The 27,873-nt window shown below is 36.2% G+C and overlaps 1 protein-coding gene across 1 annotated transcript in view; it reads right to left on the reverse strand.

Annotated features, from left to right (window-relative positions):
- Window positions 1-436: 436 nt before the first annotated feature.
- LOC101428484 (olfactory receptor 4C11-like) overlaps window positions 437-27,873 on the reverse strand; it is a 50,226-nt gene continuing 22,789 nt past the window's right edge. Inside the window, exon 2 of the mRNA XM_058306401.2 lies at window positions 437-1,389. Within this exon, the coding sequence (XP_058162384.2) occupies window positions 437-1,389 (953 nt within the window). The remainder of the gene's footprint in view (window positions 1,390-27,873) is intronic.

Raw genomic sequence — 27,873 nt, forward strand, 5'->3', positions numbered from 1 at the left:
GAGTTAGAAGATATGACCCAGATTCAATATTGTCAAAAATGAATTGTTAACAAAATATATCAGTCATCAATCGGAGAAATTATTAGACTTGGTAAGAAACATGGAGAGATAAAATCTAAACCAGAAATCCACAAAGAGAGAAGTAAAGCTATAGATATAATAGGATCTGGCTGAGAACTTCAATTCAGAGCAGAGGAAAGAGAAGGTTTGGGCTCACAATCTTTTAGCACTTGATGTACTGTTATCTTTCTAACTTTATCCCAAAATTAACTGGGTTTCTGTGCTCTGTACTCAATTTGTCTACTTGACAATCCTACTGAGAGAGGATTTTGTTGTCTACATCATGATGAGCATGTTTTCTCTTCTTCACTAATAAATTTTATTAAAACACAGAATATGCAAGTGGAGGCTTCCTTTCTGCTGCAACTACTCATATTTATTTGCACCACAACTTTTTCATGGCATTTTTAATTTCTGCATTTCTCAAGGTGTAAATCAGAGGGTTGAGCAAGGGTGTTCCAATAGTGAAAAGTATGGCCACCATCTTGTCCACTGGAAATATGGTTACAGGGCGAGTGTATGTGAATATACAAGGAACGAAAGTTAAGATGACAACGATAATGTGGGAGGTACAGGTCGAGAGGGCTTTCTTCCTTCCTTCTGCACTCTGGTTACTCAGAGAATGTAAGATTAAAACATAAGAGATGATCAAGATAATGAAACTAACCATGCATATGGCCCCACTGTTAAAGACTATGAGTATATTTATGAAATAAGTATCCATGCAGGCAAGTTTCAACAGTGGTTGCATATCACAGAGATAGTGATCTATAACATTAGGGCCACAGAAGGGTAATTTCAAAGCCAAGATAATCTGTGCTGAAGAATGGATACACGATCCCACCCAGGCTAGTTTCACCAGTGTACTACAGACATGTATGCTCATGATGGTTGTGTATCGCAGTGGTTTACAAATAGCCACATAGCGATCAAAGGACATGAGGATGAGAACTAAAATCTCCATGTAGCCAAAGAAGTGAATTGCAAAGATCTGGACCATGCATTCACTATAAGAGATAATTTTCTTCTCTGTCAGTGCATCTATAATCAATCTGGGTACTGTAGATGTGGAGAGACAGGTATCAGCAAAGGATAAGTAGAAAAGGAAGAAGTACATGGGGCTCCAAAGAATCCAACTATATCTGATGGTCATCACAATAAGTAAATTTGCCAACAGAGTTGCAAGGTAGAAAAACAAGAAGATTGCAAACACTACTTCTGCCTTAAGAATATCTTGAGTTAACCCAAGCAGAATGAATTGGTTCACACTGCTATACATGTGTATGGTTAGAGTAGATAAAGAAAAGTTGCAGCTAAGAAGTAGTTCATCTGCAAAATAAAAATAAAAATAAAATTAATGAATGAATTAATTAATTAATTTAGATGTGATTTGACAAGAACAGCATACTTGGACTCTTTATATCTCCAACTTTTGGCTCATGTTAGTCATCATTTTACCTTCACTATAAGTAAGGATAGTGATTATGAAGGATGGCATCATAAAGTGAAATTACCATGCATGTGAAATCTCTATTTTGCATGATATTGAGTTCCTCTTCTTACTGATCCATCCCGGTGTTCCACTTCTTACATCTCTATAACGTTAATTTTGTATTTACTCTCATATGATTGCCCTTAATGTACCTGCTACAGGTTTTGTTTCCTTTCAGTATTTTTTCTATTTAAACAAAATTGTAAAAATGAATAGTTGAATTTCCCCAAACAGAATTTCCCTTTGTTTAAATCTATTTCTGATGGCGGACTTGGCCCAGTGGTTAGGGCATCCATCTACCACATGGGAGGTCCGCCGTTCAAACCTCAGGCCTCCTTGACCCATGTGGAGCTGGTCCATGTACAGTGCTGATGCGCACAAGGAGTGCCCTCCCATGCAGGGGTGTCCTCCGCGTAGGGGAGCCCCATGCACAAGGAGTGCGCCCCGTAAGGAGAGCCGCCAGGGCGAAAGAAAGTGCAGCCTGCCCAGGAATGGTGCCACACAAACGGAGAGCTGACACAACAAGATAACGCAACAAAAAGAAACACAAATTCCTGTGCCGCTGACAACAGAAAAGAAGATGCAGCAAATAGATACAGAAGAGACAACGGGGGGGGGGGGGGGGGGATAAATAAATAAATAAATAAATCTTTTTAAAAAAATCTATTTCTTTTATATATAGATGCATATCTAAAAAAGTGCAACAATCTTTTATTTTATCTATACAAATTAATTTTCATTTTATCTGCTAAAACCCTTTTTGCATGTAACTACAGAAAATCATAGCCCAATTATTGTACAGTTGTAAATTAACTTGCAACCATTTTATTATTATTCATTTAACATGTTTTAAATTTTCACTTATATTTTGAAATGAATTTCTCATTTACATGACTTACATTATTTTTTAAAATTTCATCGAAATAAATTTTCATGAGATTACTGAGATAAAAGATATGAAAAATTGCATAGTAATGAAAAATTGACAATAAGCCTTCCAATTTGCTTTTATCAATATTATATTAGAAATATTTTAGTTATATGAAATAACATATTACCATAAAAATATCAAGTTTTACAGTAAGCCACAGGATGAAAAATAAATGTGTCCTTTACCGTTTTTAATTTCTTAATCACATTCTTCATTGCTACTGCTAGTTGCCAATATGGTGTTCCAGAATTCTAGTCTCATAAAGATAAATTTATAAATTTCATTATTATTGCTAATTGTTGATAAAATTATGAGACTATAGTAGAGATTTCCAATAAAATTCAAACTTGCAACATTATCTTCTTTCTTTTTTGTATAACTAAAATTGCCATATTCAAATTTGGTATATTTGCTTGTATTTATTTCTGTTATTTTGTCTGTTTTGAATTATGCATGTATTTTGTCAGTTAATTTTTCTATTATATTTGTGAACTCTTACCCCTCCTGATTTTTTCCATTTTTATACAATAAAATTTCCAAGAAAAAATTTCTCTTTGATGGTTAGGTTACAATTAAGGAGGTTAAAAGCTTCATTCTTTCCTGTATGCATTCTAGTTTTAACATTAATGTTACGTGATCTGGAAGATATTTTAACATAAGTTTTGGCATACTGTCCCTTGTTAACTAACCTCCAATCTATCAATGAATCCATAACACCATCAACTCAGTTTTCATGTGTATACTAAGAATCTAATCACATGTGTAGTAGCTATAGAGCAAAGCTGTTCTCAACTTGCTTACAGTTGAATTGGAGGGATGAATAAACCTTTAATAAAGTCAGTAATTGCACAATTCTTACACTTGGTTATTAATTGTTTTCCAAAAGCGAGATTCTGAGAGAAAGAATTGAATGCACTGAGAAGAATGAAAAATGAGACAAAGAGGAATTACTATGATTTTAAAAGTGTGAATTGAAGCTAACAACTAGATTTCTTGGAACTCAGGTACACAATAAGCTTAAAGTGTGTTTTCCTGATCAGAATATTTAAAAATCAGTAACTCAAATTGTCCATTTGCTCTAATAAAGCTACATAAATATGAAGATTATTTTCCATCTGATCTAAAAGTAATGGTACAACAACCTCCTCCATCTCATGAGACATTCATTGCATTTGGTGACTACATCCCTGAGCACCACTGCACCTCATGGTCAATGGTCCACATGGGGGGAGGAGTGGGGTTAGGGGGGTGGGGGGTATATGGGGACCCCATATTTTTGGAATGTAACATTAAAAAATCAAAGACAAAAAAAATTTTTATAAAAGCAAAACCAAAATAACAAAAAAATAAATAAATAAAAGTCATGGTAGATCATATTAATCACGCCAGTTTTTATTATAACTAAAATCTTTATCAATTATTTTTTGATAAATACAAAAGAATATTAATTAATTATAACTTAATTCCAATATATATTTTACATTGATAATGGAGGAAAAGCATAAACAGTGTGCCCAAGGCTTTGGAGAGAGGTACACTGAGGTAAGAAAAGTGAGGAAAATGAAGGAAGAAGCATTATTTCAGTTAAACATAGAGTTGATCTCCATTAAAATTACATGATCATTATATCAGAATTTTAAGAGATAAATTTGTGGACAGATAATGGACAGCCATGAAAGCTATGTCATGCACAACTATTTAGACTTGTTTTAAATAAGCAAAGGGAAGATTTAAGGGTATGAAGATAGGAAAGCAGCATTTGAACAACTTGGATGCTTTAGCTCAGACCATCACCTTAGATTTTATTACTGAATTCAGCCATGATTTATGAACTTTCCTGGACTATTCTATCTCTCCAATTTTGGAGGTATTGGAGTTTTAGAGAGTACCATTTTCTCTTCTTTAAAATCCTGAAGTTTTACGAGTTGAATTTTTAACCATTTTAAATTATATCTGGTTCCCAGAGTCTGTGTGTAGTCTCAGTCTATTCTTCTCTTCCCAAATAAAATTTTAATTCTATCTACTGTGAGCCTAATTAAATGCTTCTGATTTGAACAAGAAAATCTTCAATTATATATATTCTTGTACATGTGGATTTGTCATTTAGATAGCACTTCACTTTTGTTATTTCATTTAGTATGCTTGTTTTCCTGTGATGTACCTGTGGCTATATGCCTTGTCCTCTATCATATACAAAGTTTGACCTGTGATACAGGCAGTTGCACTTAATGCAGTTAGGCTAGAACTAGGAGGGAAGGTCACTTGCTTGCCACTCCATCTAGCACTGAACCTACCTGTTATAGAAAACATCAAATCTCATTCATCCAAGTAATTTGTACCAAAAAAATGAGAATTAGAAGGTCAGCATAGTAAGCCAAGCGACATCTAATGTTCCTATCATTATCCCAATATCAATTTAGGTAAACTTCATGGTGGGACAAATATCAAATATAATGAGTAATTGTGAAGGGACAAAGGGCAGAGAATCAGTGAAGTCAGAGAACATGTCAGCAGACATGAGGCAAGGCAAGATTCAGGGAATAGGACACAGAATAACATACAGAGGGAAGGTGGAAAAGAGTGTCAGCGAGGGTCTTTTACAAAATAATTCATTGCAGGGTTCTGATTCTTTCCTCCTGACACTGTACTATCGCTTTCCATCCAAACAAAAGAAGGCATCTGGTTGTGGGTCATGAAAAATGCCACCATGGGTCTTGAAAACCCAGAACAACAGAAAAGAATTATAGCTTTGTTTAGATCCTGTCTCTGAAACACTGCCACCAACCTTGAACTCTTCAAATAAGGGGACTCCCAAGAATAGAAACATCCAAAGACAGGCCTCAAAATGCTGCTGTAATTACTCTTCCCTTCTGTGAATAAAGAGGCTTTTAAAAAGCTTTGTAGCACTGCAATCCTTCATTTTGGAAACAATATCAGATGAATCATTTGTTTTTTGACGCAAACTGATTAAGGAGTCCATCAGATAAGTCCTCTGGAAACAATGTGAAGAAAATATTTCAAATTGACTGAAAAACTTACCTCTAAGAGTAAATAAATGCCTTCCAATAAAGTGCGTTTCACAGTTGAAACAGTTTACGTAGAAGTTGAATCTTGTGAAGTCTAGATAAATCATATGAACTAAAACACGCTGAGATTGATTTAGGCTTTGTATCACATATGTTTAAGAGGAATGGGAAGAACAGGGAGAGAAGAGACATTTGCTGTTGTCCAGTCTCACAAGGTTCTTTCTGAAGCATTAGGTTAGACATCATGCTAGGCTCTATGGAATGGGAGAGGCTGCTGTACAAAACAGAGGAAATGTCTCAATACAGTCCTGATAACCCTTTCATGGAAGAAAGTATGCCATCTGAGAGGCAAATTCCTCAGAGGCCAGCTCTTTTTCCAGTTTGTCCTTTTAATAAATACGAGTTAAAGGTTTCTCTTTTTACTGAACTGGCTATTTATACTAATTTCCACAAAAATTTGCAGTGCCAAAGAAAGCTTTCAGACTCTACAGTGCCAAGGAAATCTATACTCCCCACCCAGTCCCAATGAACTACTCACACAGCAAGTCAGAGGACAAAAGAAATCTACAGGAACAATTATTTAAACTGAATCTAACTCTGAATTGTGGGTGCAGATAGACCATTCCTTTTTCTTTATGATTTGCCATCTCTTCTAGAATTAGGGTTGCTTTTGAAACCATGTAAATGTGGATATAGATGAAATGTTTGGAGTAGATGTGAAACGTGACCCTATAACTTACCAGCTATGAATAATCAATTTTCTTAAACTTAATTTCAATTTCATCTTTTGTAAAATGTAACTAGCAATAATATATTTATTGTAACACAATTAATAATCAATTCTACCATTTCTAATCCCATCTATGCTCTTTAAATAATGTAGAAAGAAAAGACCTGAATTCTTTTCTTCAAAGGTAAAAGATATATCAAATATTTTTTGTAATTTTATTTCACATATATGTCTGAGAGCATATGTTATTCTACTGGCAGTGTAAAAATTTAGATTTTTGCTTTTGAGTGCAGAGCTACAACCAACTAAATATTGAACAGATTACATTACGCAATTAATTTCTTATCTAGAAAGATAATTATCTAGAACTCTGAACCAAGATTTACCTGCTTAGCAATCCATACAAGGTAGGTACCTTCAATGAGGATAAAGGGAATGGTTGGGGTGAGAGTGTTAGAGAGCAGTTAGAGAAAAAGCAGAGATAGCAGAAGGACATGAATACATTGTACCATTCCTTCCACTTTTACTGAAGGGACTACTGACAACCAACAGACCAAAAAGTCACATGGTAACTCCTTGGAGAAAATTACATAACAAGAAAATGCCTTTTATTTTAAATATGGAATGCAAGAGTATTGGGAAGCCTATTATTAAGTCTCTTAATTTTTGTGAGCTCAGGTTTCCCATCAATTAAATGGGAATAAAAAGGCTTAAGTTTAAAATGTTTCTATAATGACTTAAAAATATGACATATAAAAAGAAAGAATTCTTGTCTCAAGAAAGTGTAGAAAAATTTTTCTATGCTTTGTTTAATCCTTCATAACTATGTGCATTTGAGGCAAAGAGAAGGATTATAACTTAACCAAGGTCACACAATTAAATAGTAGCTGATCTGAGTTTATAATCCAACCAAGATCATTGAACTCTCCATGTTCCAGATGCTGAATGAGTGATTCCTTGAGTTGCTTTAAGCACTGAGTTGTGGTTTTATTAAATGCAGGTAACTGTGGTCATTCCATCATGGGAACTCTGGAAATGGGAAGGTATGATAAACTGATGTTTGTACTATTTCGGGTTTTGTCAATGTCTTTCTTACATCCAACTTTAGGATGAACCCATGCCCTATATTAGTCTCCATCCACGTAAATTTTTACCTTACTAAAATGAGGTTTTCAATGAATGTTCATAAATTATGGCCAGATCGAAACAGGTAAGGTGGTTAGTGGCATGTGTATATAAATGTTAATGGACAGAAATATATGCTAACCACTACACAATGGAAGATTCAGGTGAGGAGAGCTTTGGTCTACATACTACACTGCTGTTTCTTAAAGAATATTGAAACAAATTTATAAAGCACACCAAGCATATAGTCCCATTATTGCACACATCTAGTAAATTTATCACACATATGTCTGTGCAGGCATGTTTGTACAAGGGCTGCAAGTCATAGAAATAGAAAGTCAAACCCAGAGATAGCTCTACTGAAGAATGGATACATGATCTCACAGAAGCCAGAATCACCAAAACACGACAGACACTCAACATTTGATGGTCATGAATTTCAGGGGCTTACAGATGGCTATCTAAAAGCCATAAGTGTGAACACAAAGACTTCCATGGACCCAAAAAAATGGGCAACAAAAACCTGAGTCATATGCTTGTGAGCTGATATGCCTGAAATAAGAACAAGGCCTAGAGCAGCATTGTGCCTGGGAATTTCCTCCTGACAGCCTTCATGTTGCTCGGATGTGGCCGGTCTCGAAGCCAGACTCAGCATGTGGATGCCGTGCCTTCCCCCCAGCATGGGACATGACACCCGGGGATGAGCCTCCCTGGTGCCGAGGGATCACTATCAACTACCGACTGATGATGCGACTGGAAAATGACCTGGAAAGGAAGGTTCAATGTGGATCAGCAGAGTATCCCTGTCTACATGGAATAACATGACTTTAAAATGCTGTCTGACCTAGTGCAAGGGGGAAGTGGAGGGGAGAGTGAGTTTGTATGGCTGCGAGTCTCTAAAAAAAGGGGGTCTGGAGGCTGTCAGAGGGGTTGCCCTTATGCACAACTGAGCGAAGTCTAGGAGACGGATAGAGTAGATACAACCCCCAGGTGTTGGTTCCTTTGAGGGCTAAAGAGATCCATGGGTGTTATGCACATGGCAAATGGGGTTAACTGACATGTCAGATGGCCCCTCTTTGGAGCTGGTGTTTATGTGTGGTGAATCTGGACTCAGGCGGGATCTCTCTTCATAAGACTTTCATGCTACTGTCCTGGAGTTGTGGTTGGTGTTGGGGTTTAAGATATATTTAGGGGATCTGAATCTCTGGACTGACAGTGTGGTGGCTGGGCCCTGAGCCTCAACAGACTCCAGCACCTACGATCTGGTTTGTTGGACTCATCTCACTCAGCTGGGATGGAGTTGAAGAGGGATGGCCGCCGCACCATGGAGCCTAGAGTGCCTACAACTGAAAGCGGGAGGATTACATCCAGTATCCATTTGGAATCTGGACCTCCTCTTGACATAGAGGTGCAATGGACACAGCCAATCCAATGTCCACAGAGAAGAGGTGGTATTGGGGTGGGAAGGGTGGACATGGTGGCTGATGGGTGTGGGGAGTGGCAGGAGGAGACGGGATGTGGGGGCATCGTTGGGACTTGGGGCTGCCCTGGATGGTGCTTCAGGGGCAGTCACTGGACGTTGTGGATCCTCACAGGGCCCACTGGATGGAGTGGGGGAGGGTGTGGGTCAAGGTGTGGACCGTTGACCGTGGGGTGCGGAGGTGCCCGGGGATGTGCTTGCCGGGTGCGGTGGATGTGTCGTGATGATGGGAATGAGTGTTGCTGTGGGGGGGGGGGGGGGGGAGTGGTGGGGTGGGGGTGGTAGGGTTGAATGGGTCCTCATATATTTTTTTTAATGTAATATTTTTACAGAATCAATAATAAAAAAAATAAATAAATAAAAAAGAATTTACAATGCCTAAATAAATCCTGCTTTTCAAAGCAAATGCTTCAAAAAAAAAACAAAAACCTGAGTCATGCAATTATTGTAGGAAATGGTATTCTTCTGAGTGAGGAAATCTGCAATCAGCCTGCCAATCACATTTGTAGAGAAGCAGGCATCAGCAAAGGACAGGTAGAATAGAAAGACTGTATGGGACTCTCATGGGTTAGCCTTTCCTTAATAGTCATTGCAATGAAAACATTCCCCAAGACAGTCGCTAGGTAAAGCATTAGGAAGATTCTAAAGATTGCTTCTGCTTCCCAGTATCTTCTGTCAACCTCATAAAAATCAATTTATGTATACTCTTGTTTATTGACATGGCACCTCTAGGTAGAATGTGATTGCCATCAGTTTAATTGGCAGTGAGAAGAAAAGAAGGGACCTCACGGGATGATCAGTGGACTGAATTCTAAATTCTTTGGTTCTGCTCTATATTCTTGTTACTTTAAACTGCCTTTGGTCCATACCAGAACCTTTTGGGAATCTTTGTAAATCTGCAGCTGCCCACTTCTCTCCTAGATTTATCTATTGATTAGGAAACTCTTTGCATTAGACCAAAGTATTTCTATTTTGGAAAAAAAGAAAATATATTTGAGAAACAGTTTATCCTACCAAGATTGAGAAATTCAGGGCTTGTTCTGAGTCCTTGACCAAGTGACTTAATTGCATTGAAACATGGCTTTAATATGAAAAATTGAGTACATATACCCACCCTACATCATCATTAGTTGTCATAAGAATTAAAAAAAATATTTTTACTCTCACAGTACAGACATATACACATGTATTCAATTCATTTGTTATAAAATCTGAAAAAGCTTATTCCAATATAAATAAGGACTAACATTGTCAAATAAGCCCTTCTGAAGAAATTATGCTTATTTACCAGTTTCATTGCTGTTCATGACAAATAAACAAAAAACAACAAGAGATAAATAAAATTGCTGTGTAACACTTAGAGGAATGCATAATGGTAAGTAGCTATCTTTACCTACTCCAGAATTTATTCCATTGTTCAGTTTAAAAATAGAGTGTTGTGCTTTTCTGTCTATGAATTGAAGCAGGTACAAAATGTGTAATTTCCAATGTCATATTTTATTCATATATGTCCTGCTATACCCTGAATTACCTAGGGGATTTCTTCTCATTTAATTTTTTTATTAGAGAAGTTTTGAACTTACAAACACAGGATTCATTACACCACCGCACCACCAACACTTTGTATTAGTGTGAAATGTCTGTTGCTATAGAAGATAGCACTTTTAAATAAATTGTACTATTTTTTTTAAAATAATTACCTTTGTTACATTTAAAGGTTATTAAAATAATTCTATCATCCATTATTTACATCGGATGAATTTTTCCCATATAGCACCCTATTATTCCCACTTTGTATTAGTATTATATATATGCTATAACTCATGAAAGAATATTCTTACACATGTACTATTAACTATAGTCCATCATGTACAAGAGGATTTACTGTGATGTACAGTCTTAATTTTTATCTTTTAATTTTATTGTAGTGATATATGCATCCTAAAGTTTTCTCTTTTCATCACATTCACCTATACATTTCAGTGCTGTTGATTACACTTATGGTAAAATGCTTCCATTGCCACTATCCATTTCTAAACCATTACTATCAGCCTAAATAGAAATCCTGTACAAGTTAAGCTTCAACTCTCCATTATCTCACCCCATTCTATATCTTAGTAACTTATATTCTAGATTCTAACTTTATGTGTTTGCTTCTTATAATTAGATCGTAACAGTGAAACAGTGAACCATACAATATTTGTTCCTTTTTCCCCTGGCTTATTTCATTCAACATAATGTCTCAATGTTCATCCACATTGTCACATGTAACAGGGCTTCATTCTTTTTCACAGCTGAACAATATTCTATCATGTATATAATACATATGTATATGTGTACATATACCACACTTTGTTTATCCATTCATTGGATGATGCATACTTTGGTTGCTTTCATCTTTTGGTAATTGTGAATAATGCTGCTGTGAATACTGGTGTAAAAATATCTACTCAAGTCCCTGCTATCAATAATAGGATTGTCAAATGATATGGTAATTCTACCCTTAGCTTCAAGAGGAACTGCCAAACTGTCTTCCACAGCAGTTTCACCAATTTACATTACCACTAGCAATGAACAATTTCTCCCATTCCTCCATATCCTCTCCTACCTTTACCAATTAAAGCTTTTTAAATTTTAATGATGGTCATTCTAGAAAGACTGAAATGATATTTATTCTTAATATATGATTTGAAAAAAAATATAGTGCAGCATAAAATGATGTTTTTTTCTATTTTACATATTTGTTCATGTATATGTATAGTTTACATTACTTAATAATCATATACATCATATTTTGTATTTTGATAGTCAATTAGAATTATTATATCAGCACTCAATAAAATATAATTTCTATTTTAAGTTTTAAATTTCATGCTGTACAAAAGCATTATTTTTTATGAAGCATCTATTGAACCATTTTTCATTTATACATTTGTTTTGTCTACATTTTCACTGCCGTAAATAACAATTCTGTAGACAACTTTACAATAATTTTCAGAATGCAATATTGTATCTTCAAGTGCAAGATTTCATTATTATGAATAATAAGGTATACATTTACTTTTCTATATTGTCAGAACTTTTATCTGAATTTTATTGTTGAATAATTAGTGATTATGATAAAATATTCAAGATAAGAAGAACAACAGTGAGAGAAGTAAAATATAAAATATTTCTCCCATTTATTGAAACAATGATCCTTCTCTCCAGACATAGCGCTTTTATTTTTTGATATCCTTCCATATTTGCATATGTTTATCTGTATGTCTTCTGTCTTCTTTTATGTTAGTAAGGCCAATATTTCAATTTTGGTGATTGTGCAGATAAAAATGATACACATATGGATAATATACTTCCTTGTGGTATTTCTTAATATCTCACTTTGTTAACAAGACTACAATTATATATTTGTCATTTTCATTAAACATGTATTAACAACAAAATTTAAATTTCATGCATTTTTTCTGAAGATATACCCTTCAGAGAATCGTTCATCTTTTGTCTGTTCATCTTTTTGAATCTTATTATTTTACCTAGGATGAGCATTAATCTAACAAAAAGCAAATCTTAATTAAAGTTCAGTCACTGGAGCCAGTTCTGGGTTCAGATCTGGAGTTCACTATTTACTAGCTGTGATCTTGTTTAATAGACACAATCATGGGTACTATGTAAATAATTTTTTTTTTAAATTCTGTTTACTACTAAACACAATATAAACCTTAGCCTCTGTTTTTACCACTATTATTACTTGTTTATTTCTATGTGTATTTTAAATTTCTTTTTTTCTATAAATTTTTTTTTGATTTTATATTGTCCAATAAGGCACTTTTCTCTTTTTAATTTTTAATCTTTTGATAAAAAATAAAAAATATCTTATTTATAATGTCATCATATACATATATAATCATTTTTCTCTCAAATATTGAATCAAACTAACCTTGTTATTATTACGAAGAATAGGGAAAATACCCACCTGCTGTTCACATCTTCACATAGGTTTTATGAAAATTAAATATGTAAGGGCACCATCCATGTGAGAAGTAGTAGAAAAACAATCTGCAGAGAGGAATAAAAATTCTTAATGTACAGATGGTCAGTGAAGAGTTCACAATTCTCTAAGAGATGAGCTACAACATTACCTGGAGAATATCTTGCTCCAAAGCAGGTTCTCTGAGATGCAAACATCCAAAAACTTCATTTTGCTAAGTTGTGAGCACAGTGATCAAACCCTAAATTGGTTGATATCTTTGTGCTTTTTTATTCATCTGAATAGAGAAATTTTAAAGAAATCATCCTCTAAGGGTTGCTACATAAATAAACATATGACATAAAATATACATTAGATGCAGGTACCCTATACTTGCAATAAGAAAAGTTACTTGTTTCCAAAACGTTCTATCAAATTTTGAAAAACGATTCATCATTCTTATAAAACCCACACTTGGATTGAAACATTAAGTTCCTGGCTGAGTAGTTGAAAATACATCAGCACTGAGAATGATACCAATTATCTTATGATGAGCAGAGACTTCAATGGACAGTTGTAAACAACTTTAATTTTAAAAAAAGACATAAATGTAAAAAAAAGCTTAATAGCCTAAATACAAAGCATCATGTTGAGAGGAAAGTAAATAAAATAGGTCCCTGCTTCTGAAAAGTTTGGGATACAGAGATCTGAAAAGCAGAGAGATGAGGGCATTTGGATGAGAAAACCCTAAGAAAATACAGTGTTAACTTAATATCCTCCCCTAATCCTATTATTAGCATTTGCTTTAGTATAGTATATTTGTGACTACTGGTTAATGAAAATTATTTTAATTGTGCTAGTAAATATAGTCCACGGTTTTTAATAGATTAGTCACTCTCTTTCTTAGTAAAGGATCAGAAATGTTGCCTCCAAATCTCCACTGGGATACATGAAAATGTTAGAAATCCAAACTTGGACTATGGTCTAAGATGTCTCTCAATCTTGGTCAAATTAGGTTATATCTACACTTCAGTATCACTATTTTAAAAAACAGGGGTCTCATGAAATTAATCTTTCCTCTGCTTAACAGTAGTATTTTTTGTATTCCTTACTTAAAATTCCATAACTTATTTCACACAGTTTTTAGTAGTCATTGAACTTTAAATGTCTCATAATTTTAGTGGAAGAAAAATAGTATGTTGTGTGATATACTTATGTAAGTTTTCTTTGTGAGAAATATTAAGTCATACATACAAGAAATTCACAAACTTCATCAATTCCAATATCACACAACACAACATCTGGAATTCATTAAGTGGATCATTACAGGTATTTATTGAGAAGCCCAAATTCAGCGATTTCCTCTTCTCATTCATTTGTTCCTTCTTCACTCTGTTTTTAACCATCATGCTGTGTCTTGTAAAGAAAACATAGGTATTTGAAAAACATGATGAGACATAAATATAATAAGTTGGTTACTTGGGTTTTAAATTTTAATAGTTGAGATACTCAACTTGGGTTTCAAGAACTCTATCCCTGCACTATCATTTTTTCCACTTTTCCTCCTGAAACTTCTATTAATGCAGATGTAACTCATCAATACAACCAGACAGACTCATTCCCTGATATTTTCACATTTCACAGCAGCTGAAACCCTTCTCCTCTGTTAAAAAAAAAAAATACCACTCTAGTTCTCCTTGGGAAGATAGAACCCAGTGAAAAAAGTGTCTCCTCAGAGAAACTCCCAATAGCTCCCAGTCGAGTAATTCTCTTTCTAGCAGCATTCCACTGTTCAGTTACAAATGCACACATTCAAACACTCACATACACACACATTTAATTTCATGATGTAATCCTGAATTATAACCTTCTCTCATTTCTGCTTTAATATCTTTCTGTTCACTTGATGAGAGCGTACAATATATCTTGAAGTCAGCAAGACAAGTTAGAGTTGCTCAGTTTTGTGCACTTAGTGCCAAGCCAGGATGGAGAATTTGCAAGAGAGCAGTCAGAAACGTTTAAGGATCAGAACCCAGAACTTCAGGCTCCATGACAATCTCCTGCTACTATCTACCCAACACAGACTTGGAAAGCCCCAAACCAACAACATAAGAATTGGTGCAAACAAACAGGGAATGGACAAGTGTTGGAGAAAAATAAACTTTTCTCAGAAGAAAACTATGTGTGTATACACACACACACATATAAATATCTTTGCAGCACTATACTTAAAATCTAGGCATGGGTTTATTGGTGTCCAAAATCTCATGCATCCTTCATGTTTCATTATTTAGAATGGAAATGGGACTATTCAGAGCTGTAGGGGATTAAAAGAAAAACTTAAGACAATTCTCATTAAAAAACAAACCAAAAAAACCAAGCAGTCCATTTTTATAAACATTTATTTAATTTCTATAAATTCTAGGAACTCACAGTAACCATGGGTTAGCTACTGAGAGTTATGAAATAGAAGAATACATTAGAATGTAAATTCTGAACAGGGATTGTATTTTTTTAGACTACCTAAAATGATCCTTGAAACATAAGGAATCAATAAATATTTGACAAATTAAGTCAAATTTTGAATAAAAGTGCCTCTAATTGTGTCCCTGGTTCTGGGTGCCTGTGTCAGAAACATAGATATCCATGAAAATGCATACCTTTCTTCAGCAGTATAACAGAGAATTACATGGGTTAATGGCCTTCAAATTCCATGTTCTGATATTTGATGGTCAATGCAAAACCATATCCTCAATGGAATAAAATATTCAAAGCACACTTGGTAGAGAGTTTTAGCAGCCTCTCACATTTGCAACTACCACAGGAACATCCACAGATAATGTTTTATTGAAAATTCTGCAGCCCCCTTGGAATTTGGTGCAGTTTTGTGACTAAGTTCTTATCAATTGGCTGTAGGCAGTGGGATGTGTGTAATTTACAGGCTTAAATCTAAAATATTGTACATGTACTCCCCCAATTTTATTTCTTCTTTTTGCCACCTAAAACCTGGCTATTAGTGTCATAACTGTAGACAACAAGGCCCCAAGGGAATACATTACAAATGGTGGTAAAATTACAATAGTTTGGTGTTAAAATTCAAATTATATTCATTAGTTCTGAGGTAGAGCCCAGAATTCTTTGTTTTCTTACAAACTCTCAGGTGGTGCTCATAATATTAGCACATGGTATTAAAACATTTTCAGTCAATATGGACCATGTAAATGAGTCTGTCACATCAAAAAGAATAAAAACATCCTATATATTAACAAGTTTATCATTGAGTCTCTTTTATAGAAGCCTACTATTACTCTAAAAATAATACATAATTCAAACACACATGACATTATCCTTTCCTGTATACAATAATACTCTTCATTGGTGAGTACTTGAATTTCTATTCTTATATAACACATACTAAATTAATTTCCTTCCTGAATATTTTGCATATTTTCCAATAATGATATAGTTTCAAACTGACAATAATGTTAAGACACTGCTCTAATTCTCTCAAAAGAGAGGCCTTCCAAATCCCCTTACTTAACAAAACATCTGCTTAGCATTCCTGATTCCCATATATTACTTTACTTTCCTTTTTAATACAATTTATCACCTCCTACCATGCCTATTAATTTACATATATATTTCCTTTTTCCAGGCTGTCCTCACTAGAATGTAAAATCCAACAAAGCATGTATCTTTGTCTAATTTATACAGGAATATATCCAAGTCATTTGTAGAGTTATGGTATCATAGCAGAAACTCATTAATTTGTGGTGGTTGTCATGACTAAGTGCTCAAAGTTTGAAGAATAAACCACAGATACTAACACTGGCATGTTGGGTTTTTTTTTAATTCATTTTTTTTTTAATATTACATTCAAAAAATACGAGGTCCCATTCAACCCCACCGCCCCCACCCCCACTCCCCCCACAGCAACACTCTCTCCCATCATCATGACACATCCATTGCACCTGGTAAGTACATCTCTGGGCATCGCTGCACCCCATAGTCAATGGTCCACATCATAGCCCACACTCTCCCACGTTCCATCCAGTGGGCCCTGGGGTGATGGCATGTTGGTTTTTATAGGAATGCTTAATTAGTGTTTATATTTGATAAGTGTAAAAACACACTTAGGCACATTCTGAGTCATTTGATATCTAACTGACATCAGATATAACCATCTAATTTCACTGTCAAAAATGATTGCTACTAAGTTTGCACCAACTACTACTAGATATATTGGGAGTTTAAGTAAGCACACATGAACACGGTGAGGAAAGTGTTTCAATAAAGTGGATGATAAATGACTGTGGGGTCAAAAACAGTGTTTCACAGTAGTTTCATTTGAAAAAATTATTACTAACATTGTTGTGCCAAACTCAAAATTACCTTTGGTACATCTTCGTATAATATCCATATGTGTTAATTTAATTATAACATAATCTGGTCACTGGATAATAACGTCCTCTCCAAGGAGGGATGTCTCTATTAAAAAAAAACACTTGCCCTATGAAGTTTCCTACATAAAAAGAGAATTTGACTAAGCATTATTTATTGTGGCATTAAGTAGCCATAACTCACACATCCCTCCTATGACAAAAGTGCCCCTGCCAGGCAGACTTCTCTGAGAATCTAAATAATAATCAATGAACCCTATCCCTGAATTAGGTTGTGTTCAATAGTAACTGGGAAATTTTGACTCCTTGCTATACTCTGACCTGTGTTCATTTCCCTTAACATCTCTGTCTGGATAGATTTTAATGGTATCTTATATTGTTTTGTAAAGCTCTTTTTCTGTTGCATGTTTCTTATATTTTAACTCATTCATGAAGTGTTGAGTTTTGTAATATATTTCACAATGTTACAAAATTGTCACAGATTCACCAACCAATATTTTTGTTCAGTGTCCCCTCACAATTTACAAAAGACGTCTATAAAACCTAACATTATACATGAATAATGGCTAAAAAGAAGACCAAAATATATTAAAGTACATAGACAAAGATTATGGCTCAATTCAGTGAATGTTTATTATAATTAGAACTGCCCTTATTTGAAAAAAAAAAGTTATATTTTCTTCATATAGGTTCTCAAGCAGAGGATGAAAAACTACATTACAGGTGTCACCAAAAGGGACCAAGTTTCAAATTATCTGGTATTTATCCTGGAGTGACTTTGGGATGATTTTGAGACAGACGATATGATCCAGACTAAGTAGTGTCAGAAATGATTTTTCAACACAACAGATCAGCCATAAATCAGAAACAAAGTATTAGACTTGGATAGGAAACATGGAGAATTGAAACCCGAACTCAAATAATGTACAAAGAGAGAGGTAAAACTCCAGGAGCAACAGAATCAATTTCATAAACTGCAATTCATGTCAGGTATGTGGTTGAAATTGTGGTGCAGACTAAACTCTTTAGAGAATGTAATATGGAGGGTTGCCTGTTTGGGATGCTTAAGGAGGGAGGGGGCATCTGACACAGGACAAGCTTCTGGGGAGTGTGTGAGGGCTCATTTTGTCATAGTGGATTATATCATTGGGTGGAGACCCATACAATGAGAGTGAAGATATACCCACATCCTGGGGAGGATGTTCTCAAACAGCGGGAATTGTATCTCTTGAGAGAATCGGTGGCTCCCAATGGGTTAGGGCATGGATTGAACACATGGAATCAGGGTTAACTGTGGGGCAATGGAAGTGTTCCACAAGATCATTCCATGATGGATATAGGTCATGTTAAATTACACCAAAAAATGTATGAAAGTCTATAAGCTAATGTAAACCATAATGTAAAACATAAGATAACTAAAAATTTAGAAAATTGTATAGTCTAAAATATAAACCATAATGGAAAACCAAATGGAACCATGTTTGAAAGCTATCATTTCAATATCTGTACATTAGTTGCAGTAAATATAATATGAACATGTAAAAAGATCACTGTTGGGGAAGGGACAAAGAATTTGATGTTGTATATGTGGGAGTACCATATATTGTATATGTGAATTACTGTGACCTAAAACTTATGTCAAGAGAAACTTAATAACAGGAAAAAAGAAAGAAAGGAGATAAACACTGAGGAAGAAATGGAAGAAATTGTCTTGCCACTGTACAGTGATGAAAGGCAAAATGTCAAAAACAAAGCTTTTTCATTTTTTCATTTGAAACCCCAATTTATTTTTCCTTCATTTAATTTTTCTAAATTTCTATGTATTCTATATCTAACCTTTAAACCCATCACTATATACCATTTTTCTATTATGAGAATCTGGCAATATATTGGGCTTCCTTTTTGAAGAAGTTTTGGACTACAGTGAGGTTCAACTATGGTGGGGGAGGAGCACTTGTGTGGGGTGTCATTGGTGGGCTGCACACAGTTGGGAGGGAGTTCTCCAGGGCATGTATACAGGGTACATAGAAAGGTTTGGATATTTTCATAGTGGTTTCAGTTGAAAATGACAGAAGAGAGAGTGCTGAATTCCTGACCAAGGGAGCTCTATCACATTCCCCAGTGAAACAACAACAATCCCCCAAGTGCAATGACAAAGACCAATAAAGATGGGTGGTCCAACAATGAGCCCTTGCTACTGATGGCTCCAATTATGAGCCTGTGTGCCTGAAATATGAACTAGGCCTACAGCTGTGGGGTGCCTAAGAGCTACCTCCTGAGAGCCTCCATGTTGCTCAAATGTGGCCACTCTCTAAGCCAAACTCAGCATATAGATGCATTGCCTTCCCCTCAGCATGGGACATGACTCCTGGGGATAAGCCTCCCTGACACTGAGGGATTACTACCAAGCGCCAGCTGATGATGTAACTACAAAAAGACCATGAACAAAGAGGTCAACTCAGACAGGCAGAATATCTCAGCCTACATGTAATATCAGATGTTAAAAACTGCTTTTTGACTTTGGATAAAAAGGGGGAAATGGAAAGGACAAGTGAGTTTATATGGTTAAGAGTCTCCAAAACAGAGTCGTGAGGTCATCAGGGGGTGATGCTTATGCCAGAGACAGACAAGGTAGATGGAAACCCAGGCGCTGGTTCTCCTGAGGGCTGCAGCAACCTACAGGTTCTATGGTCAAGGCAGATGGCTCTGGAGTTCAGGGCCATGCCAGTTGGCCCTACTTTGGAGTTTGTGTTCCTGAGTGTTTTGGAGTTGGACTCAGATATAACTTTCTACACAAGCCTCTTCTGTCACTTTTACCAGACTTGTGGTTGGCATTTGGGTTGGTGTATACTCAGGAGACCTGAATCTCTGAACTGTCCATGTGATGGCCAAGCACTGGGCCTCAGCAGACTTTCAGCTCCTACCCTTTGGTTTCTTGGACTTACCCTGGCCAGCTGACAGGGAGGTGAAGAGGGTCAACCACCACACCAGGGAGCCAAGAGTGCCTACAGCTGCAAGCAGGAGAATTGCATCCATCATCCATGTGGAATCTAAGCCCCCTCTTGAAGTAGAGGGGGACTGGACATAGCCATCTCAGGTCCACTAGATGGAATAATAGAGTATGAATTGGAGTGGACTTATTGGTGTTCTAGTGGGGAACTATTGTGATTAGTAAGGAAAGATATTGTAGTAGTGATATGGAGAGGGTGGCCATGGTGACTGCTGATGGTTGGGAGAGGGAAGAAGAGACATGGTGTGGGGGCATTTTCAGGATTTGGAGTTGTCCTAGGTGGTGCTGCAGAGATGGATGCTGGACATTGTGTGTCCTCTTGTGGCCCACTGGGTGGACTGGGGGTGAGTGTGGACTGCAATGTGGACCACTGTCCATGTGCTGCAGCAGTTCTCCAGAATGTATTCGCTGGGTGCAGTGCATGTGCCACAAAGATGGAAGAGTTTGTTGATGTGGGAGGGGTGGCATGGGTGCGGTGGGGGGCTTATGGGGACCTCATATTTTTTGAATGTAACATTTAAAAGAAAACAAAGAAGAAAAAAAAAAACTGCAATTCAGAGTAAAGAAGTGAGGAGTGGATTTGGGTTCCCACAAATCTTGCTGACAATGTATTCTTATCTATGTGACTTTGTCTTAAAATTTTAATGTGGGTCTGTGCTGTGTGGTCATTTTACCTACTTCTCCAACAATCCTACCAAGAGAGGTTTATATTGTCTTCACCAAGATTAATACATTTTCTCTTTTCTATCATTACATTTTGGGAAAACAAGTTTTTCAATTGGAGTCTTTCATTCTTTTCCCTCAACTAGTTTGGTGCACCATAACTTTATCATGGCATTTTTCATTTCCGCATTCCTCAGAGTGTAAATCAAAGGGTGAGCGAGGGTGTGGTGTTTTACATGGGCACAATCTTGCCCACCAGATATACCATTGGAAGGCAAATATATGTAAACATGCAAGTAATAAAGAATAAGATGACCACAATTATGTGGTAGGTGCAGGTAGAGAGTGCATTCTTTCTTCCTTCTGCACTCTGGTTACTAAGAGAATGAAAGATTGAAATAAAAGAGATGATCAAGATTATGAAACTTACCATACATATGACCCTACTATTAAAGACTACAACTAGATTTCTGACATAGGTGTTCATGTAGGCAAGTTTCAACAATGGTTGCATTTCACAGAAGTGATCAATAACATTAAGGCCACATAAGGGTAATTTCAAAGTCAAGATAACATGTGCTGAAGAATGGATACAAGATCCCACCCAGGCTAGTTTCACCAGTGTACCACAGAGGTGTTGGCTCATGATGACTGTGTACCGTGGTGGCTTATAAATGACCACATAATGATCAAATGACATAAGGATGAGGACAAAACCTCTATGCATCCAAACAAGTGAAGTGTAAATATCTGGATCATGCATTCATTATAGGAAGTGAGTTTCTTCTCAGATACAGCATTTATGATCTGAGGGTAGTGCTTGTGGAGAAACATGCATCAGCTAAGGATAAGTAGAAAAGGAAGAGCTACATGGGGCTCCCAAGTATCTGCCTGTATCTGATAGTCATCACAGTAAGTAAATTTGCAAAAAGAGTTGCAAGGTAGAGCAAGAGGAAGACCACAAACACTATTTTCTCCTTTAGAACATCATTTGTTAAACCAAGGAGAATGAATTCCTTCACAATGATATTCAGGTATATAGTTACAGTATATGTAGAAAGGGCACAGCTGGTGATGGCTTATCTGCAAAGAAAATTAAGAAAGTTGTAATTTAGCAAGAGCAGTAGACTTGGAATCTTCCTTACTACTTATGGTCTAATTCTATGAATACAATAATTCAGTGGTCCCTTAAGTTTTCCATGTGTCACAATCACATGGAAACTTTTTTTGAAAATGCTAATGACACTGCTTTATGCAGAGTCTTCCTTTGAGGAACCTAGATAAATATTTTTTGAAAAGCAAAAACATACATGCAGTTGATTCTGCTCTCTGACAAGGACTGAGAAGTGCTAAATTTGCTGTATGACCTTGAGTAAGTCACTGCAATTGCTTAAACTTTTTTTTAAAGATTTATTTATTTATTTATTTATTTCTCTCCCCTTCCCTCTGTTCTGTTCTCTGTGTCTATTTGCTGCATCTTCTTTGTCTGCTTCTGTTGTTATTAGAAGCATGGGAATCTGTGTTTCTTTTTATTGTGTTATCTTGTTGTGTCAGCTCTCCATGTGTGTGGCGCCATTCCTGGGCAGGCTGCACTTTCTTTCGCACTGGGCGGCTCTCCTTATGGGGCGCACTCCGTGTGCGTGGGGCTCCCCTATGTGGGGACACCCCTGCATGGCAGGGCACTCGCTGTGCGCATCAGCACTGTGCATGGGCCAGCTGCACACGGCTCAAGGAAGCCCGGGGTTTGAAGCGCAGACCTCCCATGTGGTAGACGGATGCCCTAACCACTGGGCCATGTCTGCCGCCCCACTAAACTTTTTAATTTACATGAAAACTAAAGATTCCAAGGGACCCACTTTATTAAATGTATACATAAATATATACAATATATAATGTGCATAGATTTTTCATCTCAATAACTGAAAAACTACATTCATATATTAGTCAAAATATTAAATTTGGAGATTCTACAGAAAAATATTTCTTGATTTGGATATTAATTTGCATTAATATGACCTCATCAACATATTAGTTGGGTTAGGGTATAAGAAGAAAATATTTCTCTAATTTTTGGCTCACAGTGGCCATAATTTTACCTTTGTTGTCAGTCAAGTCACATGAGATGTTTGAATAAATCACATGGGCTGGCATTATTAAGGGAAATTATTGTGTGTGTGCAATTATCTATTTCTCATGCTAGGTGTATTGTATTCAGTTCCATATCCTACAGATCCAACATAATGTACATCTTCTTATAGGTACATAATCTGAGTAATGATTTTTTGTCACATGAAGATTTTGTTGCTAGTATCTGCCAGTGGTGGTGTTTTCTTTTAATATTTGTTTCTGTTTAAACATTATTTCAAAATATATTTTAGCTTTTCCATACAGATCTTTTTTCTTATATACATATATTTCTATATAAATGCTTTCATCCTGTAATATTCAAATCATTTAAAACTCTAGAGTTGTGGTTGCAAGCTATTAAAGATGGGAGAGTTCACATTATGAAATTACTTTCCTATTAAATACGTGGGAGAACAAATTACTACCCACAAGTTTCAACCTGGAATTTAACTGCTTGGCAAGGCACACCTGCCAGGTACTTTCAATGAGGATAAATTGAAAGGTTGTGTTGGGGATGGGTAGCAAGAGGTTGGGGCAGAAATGGTTATGGGAGAATGCATGAATAAACTGTACCATGCTTTGCATTTTTATTGAAGCTTTTAATAGCAACCAGGTGACCCAAGTGCACAGAGAAACATTTTCAATAAAATCATGCCCCAACATCTACCTTTATTGTTTTTTTTAAGATTTATTTTATTTCTCTCTCCTTCCCGCCCACCTATTGTCTACTCTCTGTGTCCATTCACTGTGTGTTCTTCAACAGCTTGCATTCTTGTCAGCGACACCGGTAATCTGTGTCTCTTTTTGTTGCGTCATCTTGCTGTGTCAGCTCTCAGTGTGAGCAGCACCACTCCTGGGCAGACTGCGCTTTTTTCACATGGGGAGATTCTCCTTGAGGGGCACACTCCTTGTGCGTTGAGGTCCCCTATGTGGCAGACAACCCTGTGTGGCACGGCACTCCTTTCATGCATCAGCACTGCGCATGGGCCAGCTCACCACATGGGTCAGGAGGCCCTGAGTTTGAACCCTGGACCTCCTATGTGGTGGACACACTGTCAGTTGAGCCAAATCTGCTTCCCTACCTTTATTGCTAATAAAAGAATTTGAAGAATCTTGAGGCAATTCTTCTGTAACTTATTTATTTTTATTTTTTATTTAAATTGTCTTTTTCTGAGATACATAGATCACAAAAAAATGTTACCTTAAAAAATATAAGAGGTTCCCACATACCTCACACCCACCCTCCCACACTCCTCCCACATCAACAAACTCTTTCATCATTGTGGCACATTCATTGCATTTGCTGGGTCCTGAGCCTCAACAGTCATAGCTCCTACTCTCCGGTTTGTTGAACTTGCACAGATGAGCTAAGAGAAAGGTGAAGATGGTCAACCACCACACCTGGAAACTGAGAGTGCCTACAACTCCAAGCAGGAGAACTGCATCCATCAACCATGTGGGATCTAAGCCACCTCTCGATTTAGAGGTGGAGTGGATATCACCAACCCAGGGTCCACAGGATGGAGGAATAAAATATGGATTAGAGTGAACTTACTGGTATTCTACTATAGAACCATTGTGAATAGTAATGGAAGACACTGTAGCATTCATCTGAAGAAAGTTGCCACGGTAGTTGCTGAGGGCAAGGAGATGGAAGAAGATATGAGATGTGGGGCATTTTCGGGACTTGGAGTTGTCCTAAATGATATTTCAGGGACAGATGCTGGGCATTATATATCATGTCATTACACACTGAATGTACTGGGGGACTGTGTAAACTACATAGTAAACAATAATCCATGAGGTGCAGCAGTGCTCCAAAATGTATTCATTTTCTATAATTTACTTAAAGGCTCAGAGCTTCAGCTGCCTTATTAATTACATGAGAATAGGAAAGCTTAGCTTTTAAAATTATTCATGGAGACTGCAAGAGAAAATATATGAAAGTAAAGGTTCCCTGCTTCAGAGAAAATGCAGAAGAAATGTTTGTATGTTTTTAATCTTCCTTAAAAATATCTGGAATTTAGGCCAAGAGAAGGAGTATACTCCACTCAAGCTCACACATCTAATTAATAACACAATTAAGCTAAGAATCCAAATCTCTTAATGACAAGTCTAAAGCACTTCTCTTTTAATTACATAGGGTACTAATGCTGTGAGCTTCCTTCACCACAGAAATAAGAATAGCCAATAAATGAGTCCTTGAATCAAACTTCACACTCAAAAGACCCTAAATAAACTTCCAGTTCTGAGGGAATCATCAAGCTTTGCAATATTGATGGGAAAATTTTGCAGAGAAGTTCCAAAGGTGATCAATTAGCAAACCGTGGACAAGAAACTGAGTCAATGATCCCTGGCAACTTCCTCAAGCTCTGAGGTGAAATGATCATGAGTTCTCATTAAATACTCATTATAGACTGAATGACAGGACTATCTAACTGGACTCCAGGTTTTGAGAAAGCAGTGCTGGAGTTTTATTTAAACAGTTAACTGTGGCCATTTAAGCACAGTAAATGTAGAAACAGGAATAGATAAAAAGTGAGGTTTGTGCTATTTGGGGTTTTGGTCCACTTCTATCTTATGTATAATCATATGATAAATTAGTGACCTACTTTAAACACTGACTAAAAAAATTGTTGTCACTGACATGAGATTTCCAAAGGATAATTAAGAAACTCTGACCTGATTCACTTAGAAATGTGGTTAGTGGACATAATATATAAATATACATGGACCAAAAAATATGACAACCACAATAAAGTAGCAGGTGCAGGTAGTGAGAGGTGTGTTTTTCTTTTCCTTTCTTATGTACTGCTGTACATCAGAGATTATAAAATAAGTACATAGAGGATCAACAGGATATGGTACATATCATACTATGATATCATTATTGGGCATAACTAGCAAATTTATCACATTAGTAGTTAATTTTAACAAGGGCTGCAAGTTACAAAAATAGTGATTAGATTCACTGTGGCAACAGAAAGGCAACCCCAAAGCCGGAAAAGCTGTGCTGAAGGATGTCCCCACAGTAGATAACAAAATATTAAACTTCCATCCTGGGAAAATCCTGCTACTTTCTAAAATAAAATGGCAAAAATCTCTGGAATAAGCCATCCCTAATAAAAGAAAACAGACCCAATATGCCAAGCCCTTAATATTAATCCTTGTACTTATGAACCTTCTTCCTGTAAAGTGAATTTTAGCCTAATAACAATTAACGCCTAAGAATTACTTCCTGAAAACCTCTGTATTACTCAAATATGGCTTCTTTCTAAGCCATACTCAGCAAATAAACTCCCTACCTTCCCCCTAACATGGGACGTAACTCCCAGGGATGAGGGATTAATACCAAGTGTTAACCAGTGATGTACTTGAAAAAACACCCTGCCCAAAGGGGGAAATATTAAATAAAAATACAGTTTTTATGGCTAAGAGATTTCAAAGTGAGTTGGGAGTTCATTACAGATGTTACACTTGTTCAAATCTCAAGAAAATTTTACTAACTGCCGCAATAAACAAATCCTCAAACGAAAGTTCTCCTGTAGGTTCTAAGAATATCTGAATACCACAGGCAAGGCATACAGCCTCACGAAATCAATACGACCTCATCGGGTCCTAATTAGGAGTATATGACAGTCGATTTCCCCAATATAATATATGTATACTCAATTATAATTCCCTTAATCATAATTTTTCTCCTTTTTAAAAATTTTGAATCTATAATTTTCAATATAACTATTAAATATATCTTTCAGAGACTTAAGTTTTCAGATTGTTCATAAGCTGGTTGAGTCTGAATCCCAGCAGAGTAGTGGCCAACTCCTACTCTCTAGTTTTTCAGGTTTGCCCTGGACAACTAACAAAATGATGATGATGGACAAGTCCCATTCTAAAAAATAAGGAGTATCTACAACTGCAAGCAAAATAGTTCCATCCATCTGCCCCAGAATATCTAAGTCCCCTCTCAGCTTGCAGAAGTCAGAGTGAGCATCATTCCTAATCCCTAAAGGTTGAGGAATTAGCAAACGAGGAGTGTGCAACCATGGATAAAGGAGATTCATTTTAATTGTTGTTAAGATCTGTGTTAATGGAAGAACTTTTAACATTCATAAAAACATGTTTGTCATGGGTTTAGAAGGGAGGGAGAGGGATGAATAAGTGGAATGCAATGAATTTTTAGGGCAATGAAATTCTTCTGTATGTTATCAGAATTATGGAAACATGATTTATACATTTAACAAAGTCTATAAAACTGTACACATGAAGCATACACTGCAATTTAAACCACAGACTTTGGTAAGTAAGAATACTTAAGTATTGGCTCATCAATTGTAACATGTGGACAAAACTAATGTAATATGTTAGTAACGCGAAGCCATGTGTGTGTGGAGATATATGGGCACTCCCAATACTTCTGGTACATTTTTATGTAAATCTAAAAGTACTTTAAAAGTAAATTTTAATATTATTTTTTAAAACGCAAGGATTGCATACAAGATCCCTCCTAGGGCAGAAAAAACTCAAGCACCCATATATGGCCAGTTCACAATGGTCATGTTCCCAGGGGTTTATAGATGGTCACATGATGATCAAAGGCCATGCGAATGAACATAACCGCATCATGCCTTGATTTTTTTTTTACATACTTCTTTCTATTATTTTAAAAGAAGCTTTAGTTTACATAAGTGTTACATCCAAAATATAGGAGATTCTCACATATCTCAGCTTTCATTAGTGTGGTACATTTGTCACAATTAATGAACACATACTTAAGTACTGTTACAAACCATGTTCTATAGTTTGCATTATGGTTTACACTTTGCACCACAGAATTTTAAAGATTTTGACAAAATGTATAA

Source organism: Dasypus novemcinctus, chromosome 10 (assembly GCF_030445035.2).
Source record: "Dasypus novemcinctus isolate mDasNov1 chromosome 10, mDasNov1.1.hap2, whole genome shotgun sequence".
Lineage (NCBI taxonomy): Eukaryota > Metazoa > Chordata > Mammalia > Cingulata > Dasypodidae > Dasypus > Dasypus novemcinctus.